Source organism: Bemisia tabaci, chromosome 1 (genome assembly GCF_918797505.1).
Source record: "Bemisia tabaci chromosome 1, PGI_BMITA_v3".
NCBI classification, from domain to species: Eukaryota; Metazoa; Arthropoda; class Insecta; order Hemiptera; family Aleyrodidae; genus Bemisia; species Bemisia tabaci.
The window spans coordinates 42,902,741-42,919,584 of record NC_092793.1 but is presented as its reverse complement, the minus strand read 5'-3'; the positions used below and the strand labels follow the sequence as shown (position 1 = coordinate 42,919,584).

At 38.7% G+C, this 16,844-nt stretch overlaps 1 protein-coding gene across 2 annotated transcripts in view; it reads right to left on the bottom strand.

Moving 5' to 3' along the window:
* Window positions 1–2,244: 2,244 nt before the first annotated feature.
* The window catches only part of LOC109039519 (ubiquitin carboxyl-terminal hydrolase MINDY-3 homolog), a 111,824-nt gene continuing 97,224 nt past the window's right edge, over window positions 2,245–16,844 (bottom strand). For both annotated transcript variants that reach the window (XM_072301149.1, XM_072301150.1), the window contains exons 5-9: window positions 16,634–16,787; window positions 13,737–13,874; window positions 10,595–10,754; window positions 6,924–7,083; window positions 2,245–2,591 (exon numbers count right to left, since the gene is read on the bottom strand). In XM_072301149.1, coding sequence (XP_072157250.1) covers window positions 2,445–2,591; window positions 6,924–7,083; window positions 10,595–10,754; window positions 13,737–13,874; window positions 16,634–16,787 — 759 coding nt within the window. In that variant the 3' untranslated portion in view covers window positions 2,245–2,444. The remainder of the gene's footprint in view (window positions 2,592–6,923; window positions 7,084–10,594; window positions 10,755–13,736; window positions 13,875–16,633; window positions 16,788–16,844) is intronic.

The window sequence follows — 16,844 nt, the reverse complement described above, 5'->3', positions numbered from 1 at the left end:
GTAGGGTAAGAGACTAGGGACGACCAGTGCAGATGAGGCATTGACGGCCCCACGGCATAGAGGAACTCTTAACGCTATGAAGTTGATTTGATAGCAGATAGTGGTCAGATCTTTGGTATCAGTTATTTGAACGCTAACTATTTGAGTCGACTACTTATTAGTTCAAGTTCCAAATTTCAATCCGATTTGGTTCACAATGTGTTCACAGAACACTGTTTAGAGTAGCGAACCCGACAGGGACCTCCCCGCGAATTGTTCGCCATCGAAAACGGACCCTTCATTCCGTGCCTACTCCGTTAGAATTCTTCATTGCGAACGTGAACTCAAACTCCAGCACAGTGAGGTGTTGAACGATGATCTGATCAAGCGAGAAAAATTTAATATCTAGGTCTCTGACCACGATAGCATAGTACTCGTAGACAAATCAAAAAGCAGCATAATTTTCCTGTGCCTACTAAAAAGATAGGAATGGTCACACTCTGTCTATATAGGTACTCTAGTCGTAACAAATTTACGGATGTCCGAACCTCCTGGTTTTTATGAAATAAATTTTATACATACATATTCTGAGGAAAGCTAGGTGATAGGGACCCCATGCATACGGCATCGCCAGTTGCCACGCTCTAGTCTTAGAAGAACTGAACAAAACCAAAGACATCGAGATCCCACATAGCACAGAATCTTATGTCAATACTGATACATATTGTTGGATGTTGACATGATATCATCAACACTAATGCAGTATGATATTAAGATTGTCGGTTAAAAGGTATACCGCGTCAGCATGAATATAACACTGATACCTTCAATATATCAAACAACAGTATTGAGTCAATGCTGACGAGGTAAAAAAAAAATAACACGAAAAGAAATTAACACGAAAAAATGAGAAAAAATATAGGAATTTTAAGAAAAAGAAGCCTAAGAAAACACGGTGTTAATCAAAGTTATGATGAAAGTCGAGCCGCGCACTGATGCTATGCATGCTATAACAGCCTTAACAGGCGTGATTTTAACCCGGAACACCATCAGCTCCTTGTGGCTCAATGGCAGAATACTGGGCTAGGAATTCCGCGGTTCGGGTTCAAATCCACCTGAGGGCGTCCGGGTATTTTACGCTACTAAACGTCGCAGGACATCAAGTAAGTGGTTTATAATATTCAATACTTGTATACTTGTGTAATTCATGTTTCAAATGTAATACATGTGTAGTACTATGAAAATGACGGTCATCGTCTGAACTTTCATATCTACTTGACAGAGTGCGCTGAGTGTACAGACGTGTCATTGTTAAGGTAGTAACGCATACATATTGTCGGTGTCCTGCAGTGTTCTGATGACCTTGTCATAACCCTGATTTCCATATGAAATCAACCTTTTCGGCCAATACTGTAACAATATTTTGACAGCTCCAAATCAGTAACTAATAAATACTGGCATAGTCTTGATATAATATTAAATCAGGATACATCAGCATTTTATAAATACTAACACTACTGACGTGTCAGTACTATTGTAGTATTATATCAATATTCTGTGCTATGTGGGATGGGGCGCTCGCAAGTAAAAATTAAGCCATGTCTCTCAATACTTGATGGTATCGTCGCAAAACTGGGACAACTTTGAAATTCGAAAAGAACCGGGGAAGATTGGGAAGTTTCCGCTTCTTGCAGCTCTGACGCTGAGCGTGTCCTCCACCCCTTCCACTGCATCACACCTTTCTGTGCATTCTGCGCATACTCAATAGTTTGACCAGCCAAATAGTAGGTACTATCCTATAATTAGATTTTTTTGGCGGCACCTGGCAATGGATGTGCTTAAATCCCTATTTGGACCCTACTTTGATCATCACTTTGGAGTCAAAATGATTGACTAAAACCATTGTCTACGAGTCCCTATGACATTTGAGTTGGTGAACATTAAAGGCCTAAATTTTCTATGAAGTTAAATATGAAGAATAATTACAACTACCTACGACATTAAAAAGTTGAATCATAGTTTAGAGAAAAAATGTACACAGAAATTATTTTCATAAATTTATGGAATGTATCAATTAATAATAATTGACAAACAAAACAACTGTAGAGTGATTTTAGTTTCCTTTGCATTAATTCCTATAGTAATAATGTGGGTAAAGAAAAAACACAATTTCTTGAAATACCAAAAATAGGTGATTTCATAATTCCTTAAGGATCAATTTCAATGATTGGTTTTGCGTGTCTTTACTGAGATGAAAATCATGACTATGAGAAAAAGAACATTTTTTTACTTTGAATGTGCAGTAACAGAAATAAACACTTCTAAAAATGGAATACACATTGACTTTGAAATGAAAACCTCACATTGTAAACATGACAGACAATTAGAGAAACATTTTCGCCCATCAGTGTTCATAATGAGCAGAAAGCAGTATGATTTTGATGTGAATTGAAGTCCTTTTGTTTTTAATTTAAGGAGGGTGTGGTGCCATTCACCCACAGAATTTCTATATTAGGCCAACGCGTCTGTAAACATGTAAGCATGGGATTGCTCTCACAAACGCTGCGAACGCTGCACTCTAAGAGGACAGCTTTTCCTTCTTGGTACACAACCTGAAACAAGAATATGCAAAGTATTGAAAGCATATACATAAAGGTAACATTTGAAAACCGAGCATCATAACAGCACAATACATCCTTGATGATGACAGTTTCATTTAAAAACGTCATTTTATTATGACCTTCATAAAAAATGGTGAAAGTTAATCATAGTGGGTTGGGTGTGATGTAGCTTTCACAGAGACATCAGAGTGATGTGAATGTACGTAATTTCATACTCATCTTGAGAAAGACTTGACATGAATGTGAATGCACATTGGCTTCAGTATAGGTAACACCCATGCAGCCTTAGGGCAAGAACTTGCGGCAAGACAACCGGTTTGGAGTGAAAAATATTGATTCTTAGTTTTCAATACTTAACACTTGATTATACTTTAAACCCTACCGGGGGCGTCGAGCAGGCAGGATTTGACACCGGTTTTCTCTAATTCTGCCAACAGAGTGACAGCTGGAAATTAAGGGGAGAAGAAAAGAATGAAGGCGTGAAATTACAGAGACTTGTACAGAAAAGGGTCAATTAAATTTTCCGTCAATTACTGTTACCTATACAAGAACATTGTATTAAAGGCAGTCTTATTTTCTTTTTTAATTGCACTGTCTTGGAAATATGGTGCAATGTCTCAAGGCTGCAAACCTGAAGAAATTTTGTAACCAAAGCTGGTTCTGATTCCGCAGATCCAGAATATTTGGTTCTAAAGATTCCAATCTGGGAAATTCAATTCCAAAGACCCGTGAAGTTTGGTCAAATGAGCTGGGGAATTTGGTTACGAGAAATGCAGCTCTGGTTCTCCTGAGGTGATAATTCAGTTTCTAATTGGACATAAGTGATGCATTCATTGACAAATAGGCATAGCGTAATGTTCTCTTTCAACTGAGGCGTTACAGACATTTTGGTTGTTGTAAATGGCATAAACGGCAAGAGTGTGGTAAAATCGAAGACCTAAAGACGAAGCAATGGTAAGAGCACAGGGGAGAAGTGATGCAGATCTGGTGCTATGCCTTTGTGTGAGTGTGTAAATAAGCACGTGGGAATCCATGGCAACAAATAGAAATTTGATTTGAACTTGTACCCTTGATTTTTGCACACAAATGAGATTAATCGGTCAATGACGGACCAAAAATAACCTAAAGTTAAAAAAATATAGGTGGGTAAGTTAATATGGGCAAAAATCAACCTAGAATACTTTGTTTCCGCAATTTTATCCAGTTCCCACCCTACATTGGAATTTCAAACTTGTCTCGATTTCGCCACCAATCCTCTGGCCAGTATGATAGTTTGCATGAATTTGCATAATCTTTTTCTTCTAGCGCTCCATCTTTATGTCTTTGGGTAAAATGAATATGAAGGACGAAGTTCTTGACATACAAAAAAGTGTTCCTGCTAGAATTGGTCAATTTTTTAACATGTTGAGGGTCATGACCTATGATTTAGAAATGTCGACGAACGTTTTCTCATAATCGACATTTTACCCTCTTTCTGGGGGTTTAAAATTTCCCATTAAGCATCAACTTGAAAATTTTTATCTGTAGGGGTTTCTTTTAGGCAAATGAATGGAGGGAGCAGACACTACTAAGCGCCCTTTCCTAATAATCTTCTACAGCTGACTAAAGTTTAGAAAAATCAATTCCAAAGTGTTTCTGTGTCATGCCGCTTCAAGCGTAAAAAAAGGTTGAGAAAAAAGAAAAGAATCTTTTAACACTTTAAATCCATAGTTTAAAATCTACAACATTGAAAAATCAGCTGATTCAACCGAGACCACTTTCCCCTTAAGTTAAGAAGTCGATTACTTTTCATTTAGCCACGTGGCAAAATGCAACAAAAAATGTTGCATCTTGCCACAGATTTTAGGTGCTATGTGGCTAAACGAAACAAGAAAAATTAGTGTGGCAAACGTGGCGAAGTGCAACAAATTATGTTGCAGTTAGCCACATGGCCAAAGGATAAAACCAGGTATCTGCATTGCAGCGTTACCGGGCCTAATCGAAACGAACTTGACCTAACCTAACCTAACCTAACCTAACCTTACCTAATGACCTAATCTAAGGAAGGAGAGCTGGATGCATGTAGTCAATAATTCCTTCGGATATTTTCCTATTAGTAGATTTTCATGTATTTCAGCGTAAAGTAGAATCAGTATTGCATTGGTCACTAGTGGAGGATGGTAAAATTATTTTAAAAAACAATTGTTTTCAATACATACGAATGGTTGTTTATACTTATTCGAGATCTTCAATAAAATCACTTACACTGCAGTGAAATAAGAATGGGAGGATGAATAACAATTTTTACTTTTTTTTTTGCTGAATTTGGTAGGCCATTCCAAAGACTGTGGCTAACTGCAACAATTTTTGTTGCATTTAGCCACACTATTTTTTCTTGTTTCATTTAGCCACACAGCACCCAGAGTTTGTGGCAATTTGCAACAATTTTTGTTGCAGTTCGCCACGTGGCTAAATGAGCCGTGGCTAAATAAACAGATACCAAGAAGTCAACAACTTCGTCTTTTTCGTCATTTTTACTGCCCTCTTGTCACTCATTTCTTTTACAACTTAAATGTTCGAAACACCTCTCTTGAAATGCAATATCAAGATAAGTCTACTTGGGATAATTGCATCACTCACATTCATTTTGTAGTAAGGATTAATAACTTAGTCATGAACAACTTTTCTGACGAAATGAATCCAAATTTCATGAAAAAAGGTTAATATGCGCCATTTTAGTAAAAAGGAGCCACTAAAACAACTTTTGAAAGTATGACACAAGCATTTTGCTGAATATCTCAAGTTCAAAATACGAAAGTTGTCAAGCATGTCGCTAAATATCTCAAATTCAAAATACAAAAGTTGTCCCGGAAGTTTTGCATCGGTCTGCCATGACAGCCGAAAAAAAAAAAAACAGCCAGCTGCACTTTTGCAAGATCCCTGTTTGAACTATTCCTTGTTGAGCACTTTTCGTCAAAGACTGAGCAACAGACGACGTTCATTCAATAACAAGTTGAGTAAACAGATGTTTTTTTGCTTGTTTTAACTGCAAAGATGCTCTATTCAATGTCTTTGGAATTTCCCCACGTACAAACTTTGAACTCCAGCCCGGCGACCATCTTAGTCCCCTTCCTCACTCTGTCTATTGAGCGTCTTAAAAATGACTTTACTAGAATAGAGAGGATGTTGGTTAATTTTCAAACATATATTAGTGAAAACCGGCCCGAGATGAAGGGACTTGGATCCTTCATTACGACAATGCCCCTTTGCACACATGAATTCCTTGCGCACAAATTTATAAAATCACTCCTCTACAGTCCAGATCTTACGTCTTGTGATTTCTGGCTTTTCCCAGAACTGAAAAAAGCTTCACAAGAAAGGTGACTTAGTTCAATAGATGAAATTAAGGCTACAGTTGGAAGCTCTTATGTAACTTTTTCTCCTGAAGATTGCAGCAAAACGATTCTGGTCAAACAGGAAGAATGTTGACATTCGTGAATCAAAGCTAGAAGGAAGCACTTTGTAAAGAAAGAAAAAGCTTACAGTAGTAAGTTGAAGATATATTAAGTATGTAAACTTAAATGAAAATACTTATTTCGTTCATTTCTGTTGATACATCATCTTAAGCTCAACCCTTTCATTACCTTCAACGCAGCATCTGCATTCGGCTGAACAGTATCCTTCCCGCAGCATTTTTGCCATTACTCAACAACTTCCGCTCAGAAGTATTCAAATTTGCAGCTCAATTAATCACGGAGGATCTGAGCCACTTTCTGAAAGCGTTCGCTCCAATTTGTTTGCATGACGACCAATCTTTAATGTAGGACATACGATCACAGAATCTAGCCTGACAATCAAACAGTTCACCTTTTTTGTCTTTTGCTACTTTTCGAATTAATAAATCCTAAAATCTGGTGGTAATCCATACAACACGTTTCCTCCTGCGTTCTCAGTGCATCTAGGTCATTGTGTGCTCGGCAAAGGCTAATTTTCTTGGTGAAGAACTCATCTGCAGAGCCATACATTCCGAAACTTGCAAGCATCTTCCTGTTGGCTATTATGGTGGACCAATGCAAAACACTTGGAACAGCCTTTCATTAGAAAAAATAGAAAAAGTCTAAGTTCAGATATATCTATCTCTGTCGGTTGATAGATCCACATACAAAGTTTGATAGACTAATTCTTGTAGGCAGGTCATTTTATTTTATTTTATTTTTATTTTTTTTTGGTGTCAAATAAAGGAGCCAGATGTAAGGCTATAGCACTTATCTTAAAAGCAAAGTTAAGTGAGAAACAAAAACAGAAAAAAATGTTACAAAGAAAGAAATTCGTATGGGCGGTTACCTTATTATTTGGACACGAACGAGGAAGACCATTGTAATGAAATAATGTGAATGTGTCAGGAGTTGAGTTTGTTTCCTCAGAGAAAAATTCATCCATAAAAGAAGACAGCAGAATGATGCCGAGATTTTCCGAGTCCAATTTTTTCCTCATTATATCAACACTGTTGAAAGAAAAATATTAGGACGTATTAAAAAGAAATTACTTTAAGCATTAAATTGTTTGATAAATCAATTTGTAAGACCCAACTCTAATAATAAAAATACTTTACCTATCTAATAATTTTGATAGATTTGGCAAGGCATGCTATTTGAGCTGTAGTAATTACAGTTAGAGATACTTTAAATACGTGATTACTCGCTTTATACTCTCACTCTCACAAAAACTATGGTGGATGCAAAAATATAACTTTGCAAATTGATTGGAAACGAGATTATTTTGTACGCAAAACCCAAATGTTATTAATCATAACTTTTCAAAACTTTTAGTCCTCAGGTAATGTTTTTGGGAGATTTGTGTTAAAGTACAGAGTTCCAATAGTCCAGTAAATCTAGCACTAAACCTTGCGAACATTTGCGCAAACTGCCTCTTCACAGAAACAGGGTCTATATGGTCCCAAAAAGACAGAAGAAATTTTACCAGAAAATTCTACCTGGAACTTGGTAGAGCATTTTTCAAACAGTCTTACAATACAGGGTGTTTCAGACCACCCGTACCAGGCCTTTTTCTCGGTTGTTTTAGGTCGTACGAAGTCGAGGACCGCGGGGTTGAATAGGGAATTGACCCCAAGGAATCCGAATTTCGTGGTCCCGGAACCCCCCCCCCCCCCATCGCCCCTTGGGGGGTAAAGGGGGGGTTACGATGCTAACAGTCACGGTTTCCGACCGAATTGCGGATTAATCACATCAGAATTGAAAAGCACGGAAAATTTCACGTGAAATTGATCCCTAAAAATCCATAATCGGCCCACCCAAGGCCCAAAAAAGACCCCCTAAAGAGGGGAACAGTACCCCCCTCCATAATTTCTCTTTGGTCTCAAAATTGACGTAGATTCTCCAGAAAAAGATGGTTTCTCAGGCAATCGACCCCGAGAAATCCAAATTTTATGGTCCCGTAGCTCCTCTAGCCCTCCTTGGGGGATAAACGGAGGGCCCAATTTTAAAAATCGGGGCTCCTTTCCGAATCGCAAATTGAGAAGCAGAACACTTTTACATCTTAAGTGACCCCTAAGAGTTTTAATTGACCCGCCTGAACGGCAGAAAGTAACCCCTGAGGAAATTTCAAAAATTTCTCAAGATTCCTCTTTGGTCGCAAAATTGACGTCGATTCTCCAGAAAAAGACGTTTTCTGCCCAAAAGGGCGGGTAGCGGAGCTTCGGGACCATGAAATTCAGAGTCCTCAGGGTCGATTACCTGGAAAACCGTCTTTTATGGAGAATCGACGTCAATTTTGCGACCAAAGAGGAATCTTGAGAAATTTTTGAAATTTCCTCAGGGGTTACTTTCTGCCGTTCAGGGGGGTCAATTAAAACTCTTGGGGGTCACTTAAGATGTAAAAGTGTTCTGCTCCTCAATTTGGATGCAATCAATTTGCGATTCGGAAAGGAGCCCCGATTTTTAAAATTGGGCTCCCCGTTAACCCCCCAAGGGGGGCTAGAAGAGCTTCAGGACTATAAAATTTGGATTTCTCGGGGTCCATTGCCTGAGAAACCATCTTTTTCTGGAGAATCTACGTCAATTTTGAGACCAAAGAGAAATTATGGAGGGGGGTACTGTCCCCCTCTTTAGGGGGTCTTTTTTGGGCCTTGGATGGGCCGATTATGGATTTTTAGGGATCAATTTCACGTGAAATTTTCCGTGCTTTTCAATTCTGATGTGATTAATCCGCAATTCGGTCGGAAACCGTGACTATTAGCATCGTAACCCCCCCTTTACCCCCCAAGGGGTGATGGGGGGGGGGGGGTTCCGGGACCACGAAATTCGGATTCCTTGGGGTCAATTCCCTATTCAACCCCGCGGTCCTCGACTTCGTACGACCTAAAACAACCGAGAAAAAGGCCTGGTACGGGTGGTCTGAAACACCCTGTATACAAATCTATTGATTGTGTATTGATTTGTTCCGGAAATTTGGTACAATTCTCGTTCAGTCCAGGAGAAAGACGGGAGAGAGGGCTAACTTGGAGCAAATTGCGAGACAGACTTTTCCTACAAGAATATCATCATCAGGTTGGCCTGAATAAAAGGAAACATACAAAATGTCTTCTACAGCCGCACCGCAGAATACCCCTTAAAATGCCTAAAATTCAAAAGGACGGCCGTGTTTTGATTATCAAGCATCAAGGTAATTTAAAATGTACATCTCGTGTGGTGTGAGGTGTTATTTCCCATGTCATTTTAATCATAAATTTTAAAGATAGTGTCAAAAGAAGCCCCTGGTCAAACGGGGTGCACCAAATCCAGGATGGCGGCCAACTTTGAATGGCAGGAGGGTATTTTTCAGAAATGACAAATTTTGGGTTCAAACTATATGAAAATTCAAAGGCCTAGTTCACCCTTAGCGTATAAGACCAAAATTCGATTCATAATGCTGAAAATCGTAATTATTCATGGATGAAAAACTCGACACACGGACAAAAAAGAAAGGTAAGAACAAAATGCCAAGTTAAAATAAGTTATTTATTTAAATTGGCAAAACAAAAGAACTGATTTCGGTTTTACGTACGTGTCTTTTGTACAAAGCCTTAGTGCAGTATCAGGATTCTCAGAATTTGGAATGGATGGGCTAAAATTGAGACATACAGAGTGGGCAAAGAGTATGGATATTAGAAAATAACTCGAGAATGGTTGCAGTCACGGACATGCGGATGGGGCAAAACATCTTGAAAATAAAAGTGGGCCACTATTTTTTGATGGGGGAATCATGACCCTCTGCCCGCCAGGGGGCAGAGGACGGGGGGCAACTTTTGAATTCATCGTGTGATGCCTCATTTGAAAGATCGAAAAAAAAAAACATTTTTGGCGCAAACTGTATTACTATTTGATAAATTTAACTAGCTGCCATACTGAAACGGTGATGGTTATCAACCTTTGATTTGCGCCAAAAATTTCTCTGTTGTAATCTTTCAAATGGACGTATTTCTGTCAAACGGAACTATGTGCATTAAGACAAGAGCCCTGAGATCCATAAGAATATATGCTTAATAGGGCTCAAGTCATAATGCACATAGTTCCGTTTGGCAGATATACGTCCAAATGAGGTATGCCACGACGGAGATTCCTACATTATTTGAGATTAGGAATTTGCCCCCCTCCCCGGTTGCGCCGGATGTTACAACTCCCCTCAAAAAGTTTGCTCACTTTTATATGAGGAAGTTTTGTCTAAGTTGCATGTCACTATCGACTACAGTTCTCGAGATATCAACAAGTATGGTACACTTTTTGCCCACTCTGTAAGTCTACATGACACATTTGGACATCATACCATGGTATAGTTCTGACTGACCAGTGGTCTATCGTGTCATTTACTTTTAGAGCTTCTGTAAACTTTCTTAAGTATGTATCTGTTTGAATGGCCTTAACTGAAATACAAAAATCTTGAAAATGCACTATACAGCTGCTTAAAGCTTCTCAGTTTTAAAATTTTAGAAAAGAAAAACACTTCAATGAAGTACTTACTATTCAGGCTCAGAAACAAGATCTAAAATATTTAAGACATCTTGTAACAAGTCAGTTTGAATAAAATTATTTCCATCAGGATCAAAGCTTTTGAACACTCTTCGAGCAACTTCGCTTGGTGTTTCTGTACAGACTAGAGCTTTTTCAAAAGAGAATAAAACTGTAAAAAGGAAGGGTTACAATGATGACATTAATCAAAACATTACCACATACATCAAGGCATAACTGTCATAATAAAAAAATATGCAAAAGAAATTATTGAAATTTAACTTCAGAATTCAATTTTAGGAGTTCGCTTTCAGAGGAACAAGGTTATACAGGGTGTCCCAAAAGTCCGTACCCCCCCCCCCCCTTCCCATCGTAACTTTTGAACGGTTAGAGATAGAAAAACGAAACTTTGGGAATGTTTCTATCTTAAAGGGGTCCATCTTCTACGGGGGGTCAAAATTTTTGTCCTCCCCTCAGGGGAGACGCGGGGGTCGCGGGGGCCCCCAACTTTTTTTTCAAATGGTAACTCCCATCTTGTGATACGTCATTAGAAAGAGCATAAATAACTAAGAATTTTGGCGCAAACCGCAAATCAATATCTTAAATTTTGACCGAGTTATGATAGGTCAAAGATCAAATTTGACCTATTTTCAAAAAATCATATCTCCGGGTCACATTATCGTAAAGACAAAAATAAGACGGGAAAATTTACCAAATTGTAAGCACTTTCAAGTAAAAATCACAGAAATTACTTCAAACTAATTTTAAGGGGGGTTTCGGACCCCCAAATACGTCATTTTAAAGGTCATACGATATTCTCGCGAAATGAGCCAATTTCCCCTTACTTTTCCTCAACATTATCTTAGTAAGTTCAAAATTAGTTCAACATTGCGTTTTCAAGTCCCTAAATTTTGAGCAAAGTTCAAAAAACGAGATTTTAGGTGATTCAATTCAACCATTTAAATTTCATTTTTTTTTAAAACTTTGTTCGAAATTTGGGGACTTGAAAACGCAATGTTGAACTAATTTTGAACTTACTAAGATAATGTTGAGGAAAAGTAAGGGGAAATTGGCTCATTTCGCGAGAATATCGTATGACCTTTAAAATGACGTATTTGGGGGTCCGAAACCCCCCTTAAAATTAGTTTGAAGTAATTTCTGTGATTTTTACTTGAAAGTGCTTACAATTTGGTAAATTTTCCCGTCTTATTTTTGTCTTTACGATAATTTGAACCGGAGATATGATTTTTTGAAAATAGGTCAAATCATAACTCGGTCAAAAATTAAGATATTGATTTGCAGTTTGCGCCAAAATTCTTAGTTTTTTATGCTCTTTCTAATGATGTATCACAAGATAGGGGTTACCATTTGAAAAAAAAAGTTGGGGGCCCCCGCGTCCCCCCTAAGGGGGGGGACAAATATTTTGACCCCCCCCCCCCCCCTAGAAGATGGACCCCTTTAAGATAGAAACATTCCTAAAGTTTCGTTTTTCTATCTCTAACCGTTCAAAAGTTACGAGGGGAGTACGGACTTTAGGGCTACCCTGTATGAGTGGTGCCACTAAGTTTTTATAGCATTCTTGGGCCAATTTATTTCCAAGGTTGAGCGTCGAGCGGATGAGTTGTGTGAGCATTGTCCCTAGCCACATTCAGATCTGACAGAAATTTTACATTTTAAGAGAGAACTCCATGCTAAATGCTTCTCTGCACAGGCCGCGAATACGGGCAGCAGCACCTCAAATTCAAATTTTCAGAGAAGTACAATGATCATATTACTGAAACCTCAAATCTTTTTACCCCTCAAGAAGCACAGTCAAGGTGATTTTTCGTAAACTTTCTATTTGTCTACTATTAATTGGTCTCTGATAAAGGGGTGCGTGCAAAACGGGCCATTTCACGCTCGTTTTGGGTACCATTGAAACTTGCCCTACTCATTCATCTAACAATGCACCATGTTTTCCCAAAGTCTCAAGTCCCCAATAAATTTTGGGGGGAAGTGGCGGGGGGTCAAAGTTGAAAATCCGCGAAATTTTTGCAAATTTTTTACTCAAAAATTACTACTTATTTCGAAACGCGGTTTAAACGAGCGTTTCAGGCGTGAAAAGAGCTTTCAGAAAATGTATAATATCATAGGGTTTTGTCGACTTAAACTCGAGTTATCGCCTCCGAAGCGCCGGAACGCTGAAAAATGACCCGCTTTTTTTTCACGTTCGGGCCGATCCCCAAAATAGCCCATTTTTAATTTCTTTGAAAAACTGATATGTTGTTCCTGACTCTCTATGGCACCTATATGTATTTACCGTATCATCGAGAAATGTTTTGTTCGCGAGTTATAAGCGCGGAAAGGAGCGAAAGTCGGGAAAATCGGCTATTTTGAACTGCGCGCGTCGCATGAGTTAGAAGGAGAACGTCCTTTCCTGCTCAGTTCGGCGAATCACACTCCTCTGCCGACCTCGCATTGTTGCCGCATGTCTCTTGATCCGTCGTCGTGCGCAGTTTAAAATAGCCGATTTTCCCGACCTTCGCTCCTTTCCGCTCTTATAACTCGCGACCAAAACATATCAGTGTTTCGAAGAACTTAAAAATGGGCTATTTTGGGGATCGGCCCGAACGTGAAAAAAAAGCGGGTAATTTTTTAGCGTTCGGGCGCTTCGGAGGTGATAACTCGAATTTAAGTCGACAAAACCCTATGATATTACATTTTCTGAAAGCTCTTTTCACGCTGGAAACGCTCGCTTAAACCGTGCTTCGAAATAAGTAGTAATTTTCGAGTAAAAAATTTGCAAAACGTTCGCGGATTTTCAACTTTGACCCCCCGCCACTTCCCCCGATATTTTTGGAGACTTGAAACTTTGGGAAAACATGGGGCATTGTTAGATGAATGAGTAGGGCAAGTTTCAATGGTACCCGAAACGAGCGTGAAATGGCCCGTTTTGCACTTACCCCTTTAAATGCATTTTGGCCTTTAATTGCCAATGTTTGCCTGTTGTCCTTTTTACGAAGCTTAGTGCTAAGACCATATACTTTGAAATAAGCTGTTGGAGAACAAAATTAAAAACCGATCTAGATAGAAAAAAAACCCGATTGTTGGCAAGGCAATGGATTGCAAAGCAAGGAAAATCGAAGCAATACTTAAAAATCAAATAAAAGCCTACCTGTAAGATGAGTTTCATTCCCTAGTATCCAAACTGGTGATATTGGGTTTTTCAAAAATGAACCTACTTCACAATACCTATGATGTTCAAGTAAAGTTAAAAAACCTACTTCACTTTGTTTACTGATGCCCCTTAGTTCTGCAACAAAGATATATGAGACATAAAATAAAACAGAACATTTTTGGAGGAAAAATATGGGATTTTGTGAGACAATGGATAAACTTGCGTACGAGGATCATTAAAAAAGTAAATTTACCCCTACCATACCTCCGGAATTAACAAAAATCAAATCGGTAAATACGAGCTTCTTTCTTATATTCTCAGCTCTCACGAAAATAAGTTGAAAAAAGGTGCAAATGAACTGTAAGCAAATCCTGAGGATACAAATGTCATCAGAACTCCCCCAGTTTCTAGAAAAGGTCCAAATTTTTTGCATAATCCTCCAAAAAGAAGGAAAAGCAGGATCGTGCTATAAAAGTAAGGGATAAGAGCGGTTTGGCCCGGAAAAAATTGCAGAGCAAACTTTCCCAGTGTAATGGTCATCAGTAGGTCCTCCTGAAATACTTCCTCAAAGTTAAACATGGTCCTACCCCGGAACACCCCTCAAAGTACCTAAAATTCAAAATGACGGCCGTAATAAGGGGGTCCGGGAAGTCGTTACTTTAAAATGTTCATTAAATTAATGTGTCATGTGAAATATCATTTCCTGTGTACTTTTGGTCGTAGATTTCATGAATGAACTCAACAAGGCTCCCCGGTCAAAGGGGGCGCTCCGAATCAAAGATGGCGGCCAAATGGGAAAGGCTGGAGGTTGCATCTTTTAAATATTCACGAAAGGAACAGGGCAAGTGAGGGGTCTCCACGCCTTTGTAAATTTAGAAGTAAACTTAATACATGAAGGCAAATAAGCACCTCCCCCCCCGTCAAGAGAAGAGTCCCAAATCCAAGATTAATTATGGAAAATGAGACACCTCATTTTCCTTGTTCCTTACGCGAATATTTAAATATTGTCCTTGTATGAAGTTTACGACTTTTACAAAGGAATGGAGACCCCTCATTTGCCTTGTTCCTTTCGTGAATATTTAATAAAATGCAACCTCCTGCCTTTCCCATTTGGCCGCCATCTTTGATTTGGAGCGTCCCCTTTGAGGGGGGGGGGGGGGGCTTGTTGAGTTCATTTATGAAATTTACGACCAAATTGACGTAGAAAATGATATCTCACACGACCCATTGATTTAATGAACATTTTAAAATAACGACTTCCCGGACCCCCTTATTACGGCCGTCATTTTGAATTTTAGGTACTTTGAGGGGTGTTCCGGGGTAGGACCACGTTTAACTTTGAGGAAGTAGTTCAGGAGGACCTACTGATGACCATTACATAGGGAAAGTTTGTTCTGCAATTTTTTCGGGGCCAAACCGCCCTTATCCCTTACTTTTATAGCACAATCCTGCTTTTTCAGCCGTACACTTTTTGGAGGATTATGCAAAACAGTTGGGCCCCTCCTCGAAACTGAGGGAGTTCTGATGACATTTGCATCCTCGGTACTTACCTACAGTTCAGTTATACCTTCTTTCGATTTATTTTAGTGAACAATGAGTCTTCTATACCGCTACTTTGTAAGACCTCAGAAATTCTGAGGACCAAACAAATATCTATCGAGGTGAGTGTTTCTATTTCAATTTGATTTTCATCGTTTACAAAGACGTCTGCCTAAAGTAAAATTTCATCCTCTACAACTTGAGTTCTTTGGCATTTTTCTCAAAACGCACGATTTCAGCGTAAAATTTGATTTGAAATTCTTTTTTGAACGAAATCTGGGTCTAAACCTAAATATCAGAATTTTATCACAAATTGACCTTTTGCACCATTTAAAATGGTTGAAATTGACCCAAATTTGGGCAAAAATGTTTTTATATCAAGTGGCATTGATTGCCGCATGGGGAACAGAGCATTTCCGACTTTCATTTTTTTTTTTTATGCACCCTAGGGGATCCTCTTCAACAATCTTCCAATGTAATAGCATCAATTGCAGCAACATCTCTCCTATGGAATAACTGGGACGTCCGGACCTTTTACCGTCGTGCATATGTTCACGCCCATTCAGAAACTGATTCCGCCATTTACAAACCATTACATAACTTATAGACGGACCACCATAAACTGCAACTAACTTTTGATGACTACCGTACAAGTTCCAGTGCTTGCGACGAAAAAACGAATACAATCGGCGACGTTGCGCAATGGCAACTCCATGATGAAACGCACGATACTGATTAAAGGATCCACTTATCATTATAAAGCTGTTCATGAGTTCGCAATGCATCCATTATCACTGATAAATCCTCAGAAAATGTGTTGGAAGATCGCGCTTTTCTTATGACGATACCTGGCAAGAAAATATTAGAGACAACAATGACGTGCGACAGCATGCAGTGCATCTCACATCAGCACACGATTCAGTGGACAGAACTCGCTGGAAGTTTTTCACTTAGGAAAAGATTTTCTCCGCACCCATTGGTTCAGAAAAAATCTTGGTATTGATAGGGAGGTAAGGATATAAGAAAGAAGCTCGTTATTACCGATTTAATTAATCTATTTTATTTTCAGAGATATGAAAAGGGTACCCAAACTTAATTTTTGGATGACCCTCATAATTGGGCACAGGTCCACATCTTTTGAATTGAGAGACAAAATAACAAATAACATTCAGATCACTAGTGGCCTTGGTCTAGTTACCTACTAATTGATGGACCAAAACTTTTCTTGACCTTAAAAGTAGGGTATCTTGAATCCGCAAGTAGGTATTATCTTAATCTGAACTTCTTTAAAGTGGGATTGTAATTTCTGAAATGCAAACTAATTTACAATTAAGATGAAAGCAGTATCAACTTACTTAGGCCACCGATATCTTGATAGTTATTCCACACATAATTGACAGCTTGGCCAGTTATCATTAAATTGATTAAACTTTGACTTCCATACCCAAATTCACTATCAATTAGCGGTTCATCTGGATCAGAAACCTCAGACCTTAAATTATCAAGACCCTGAAATAATAAAATCACACCATAAATTCACATGACTTTAAACACGGAGGGCATTCA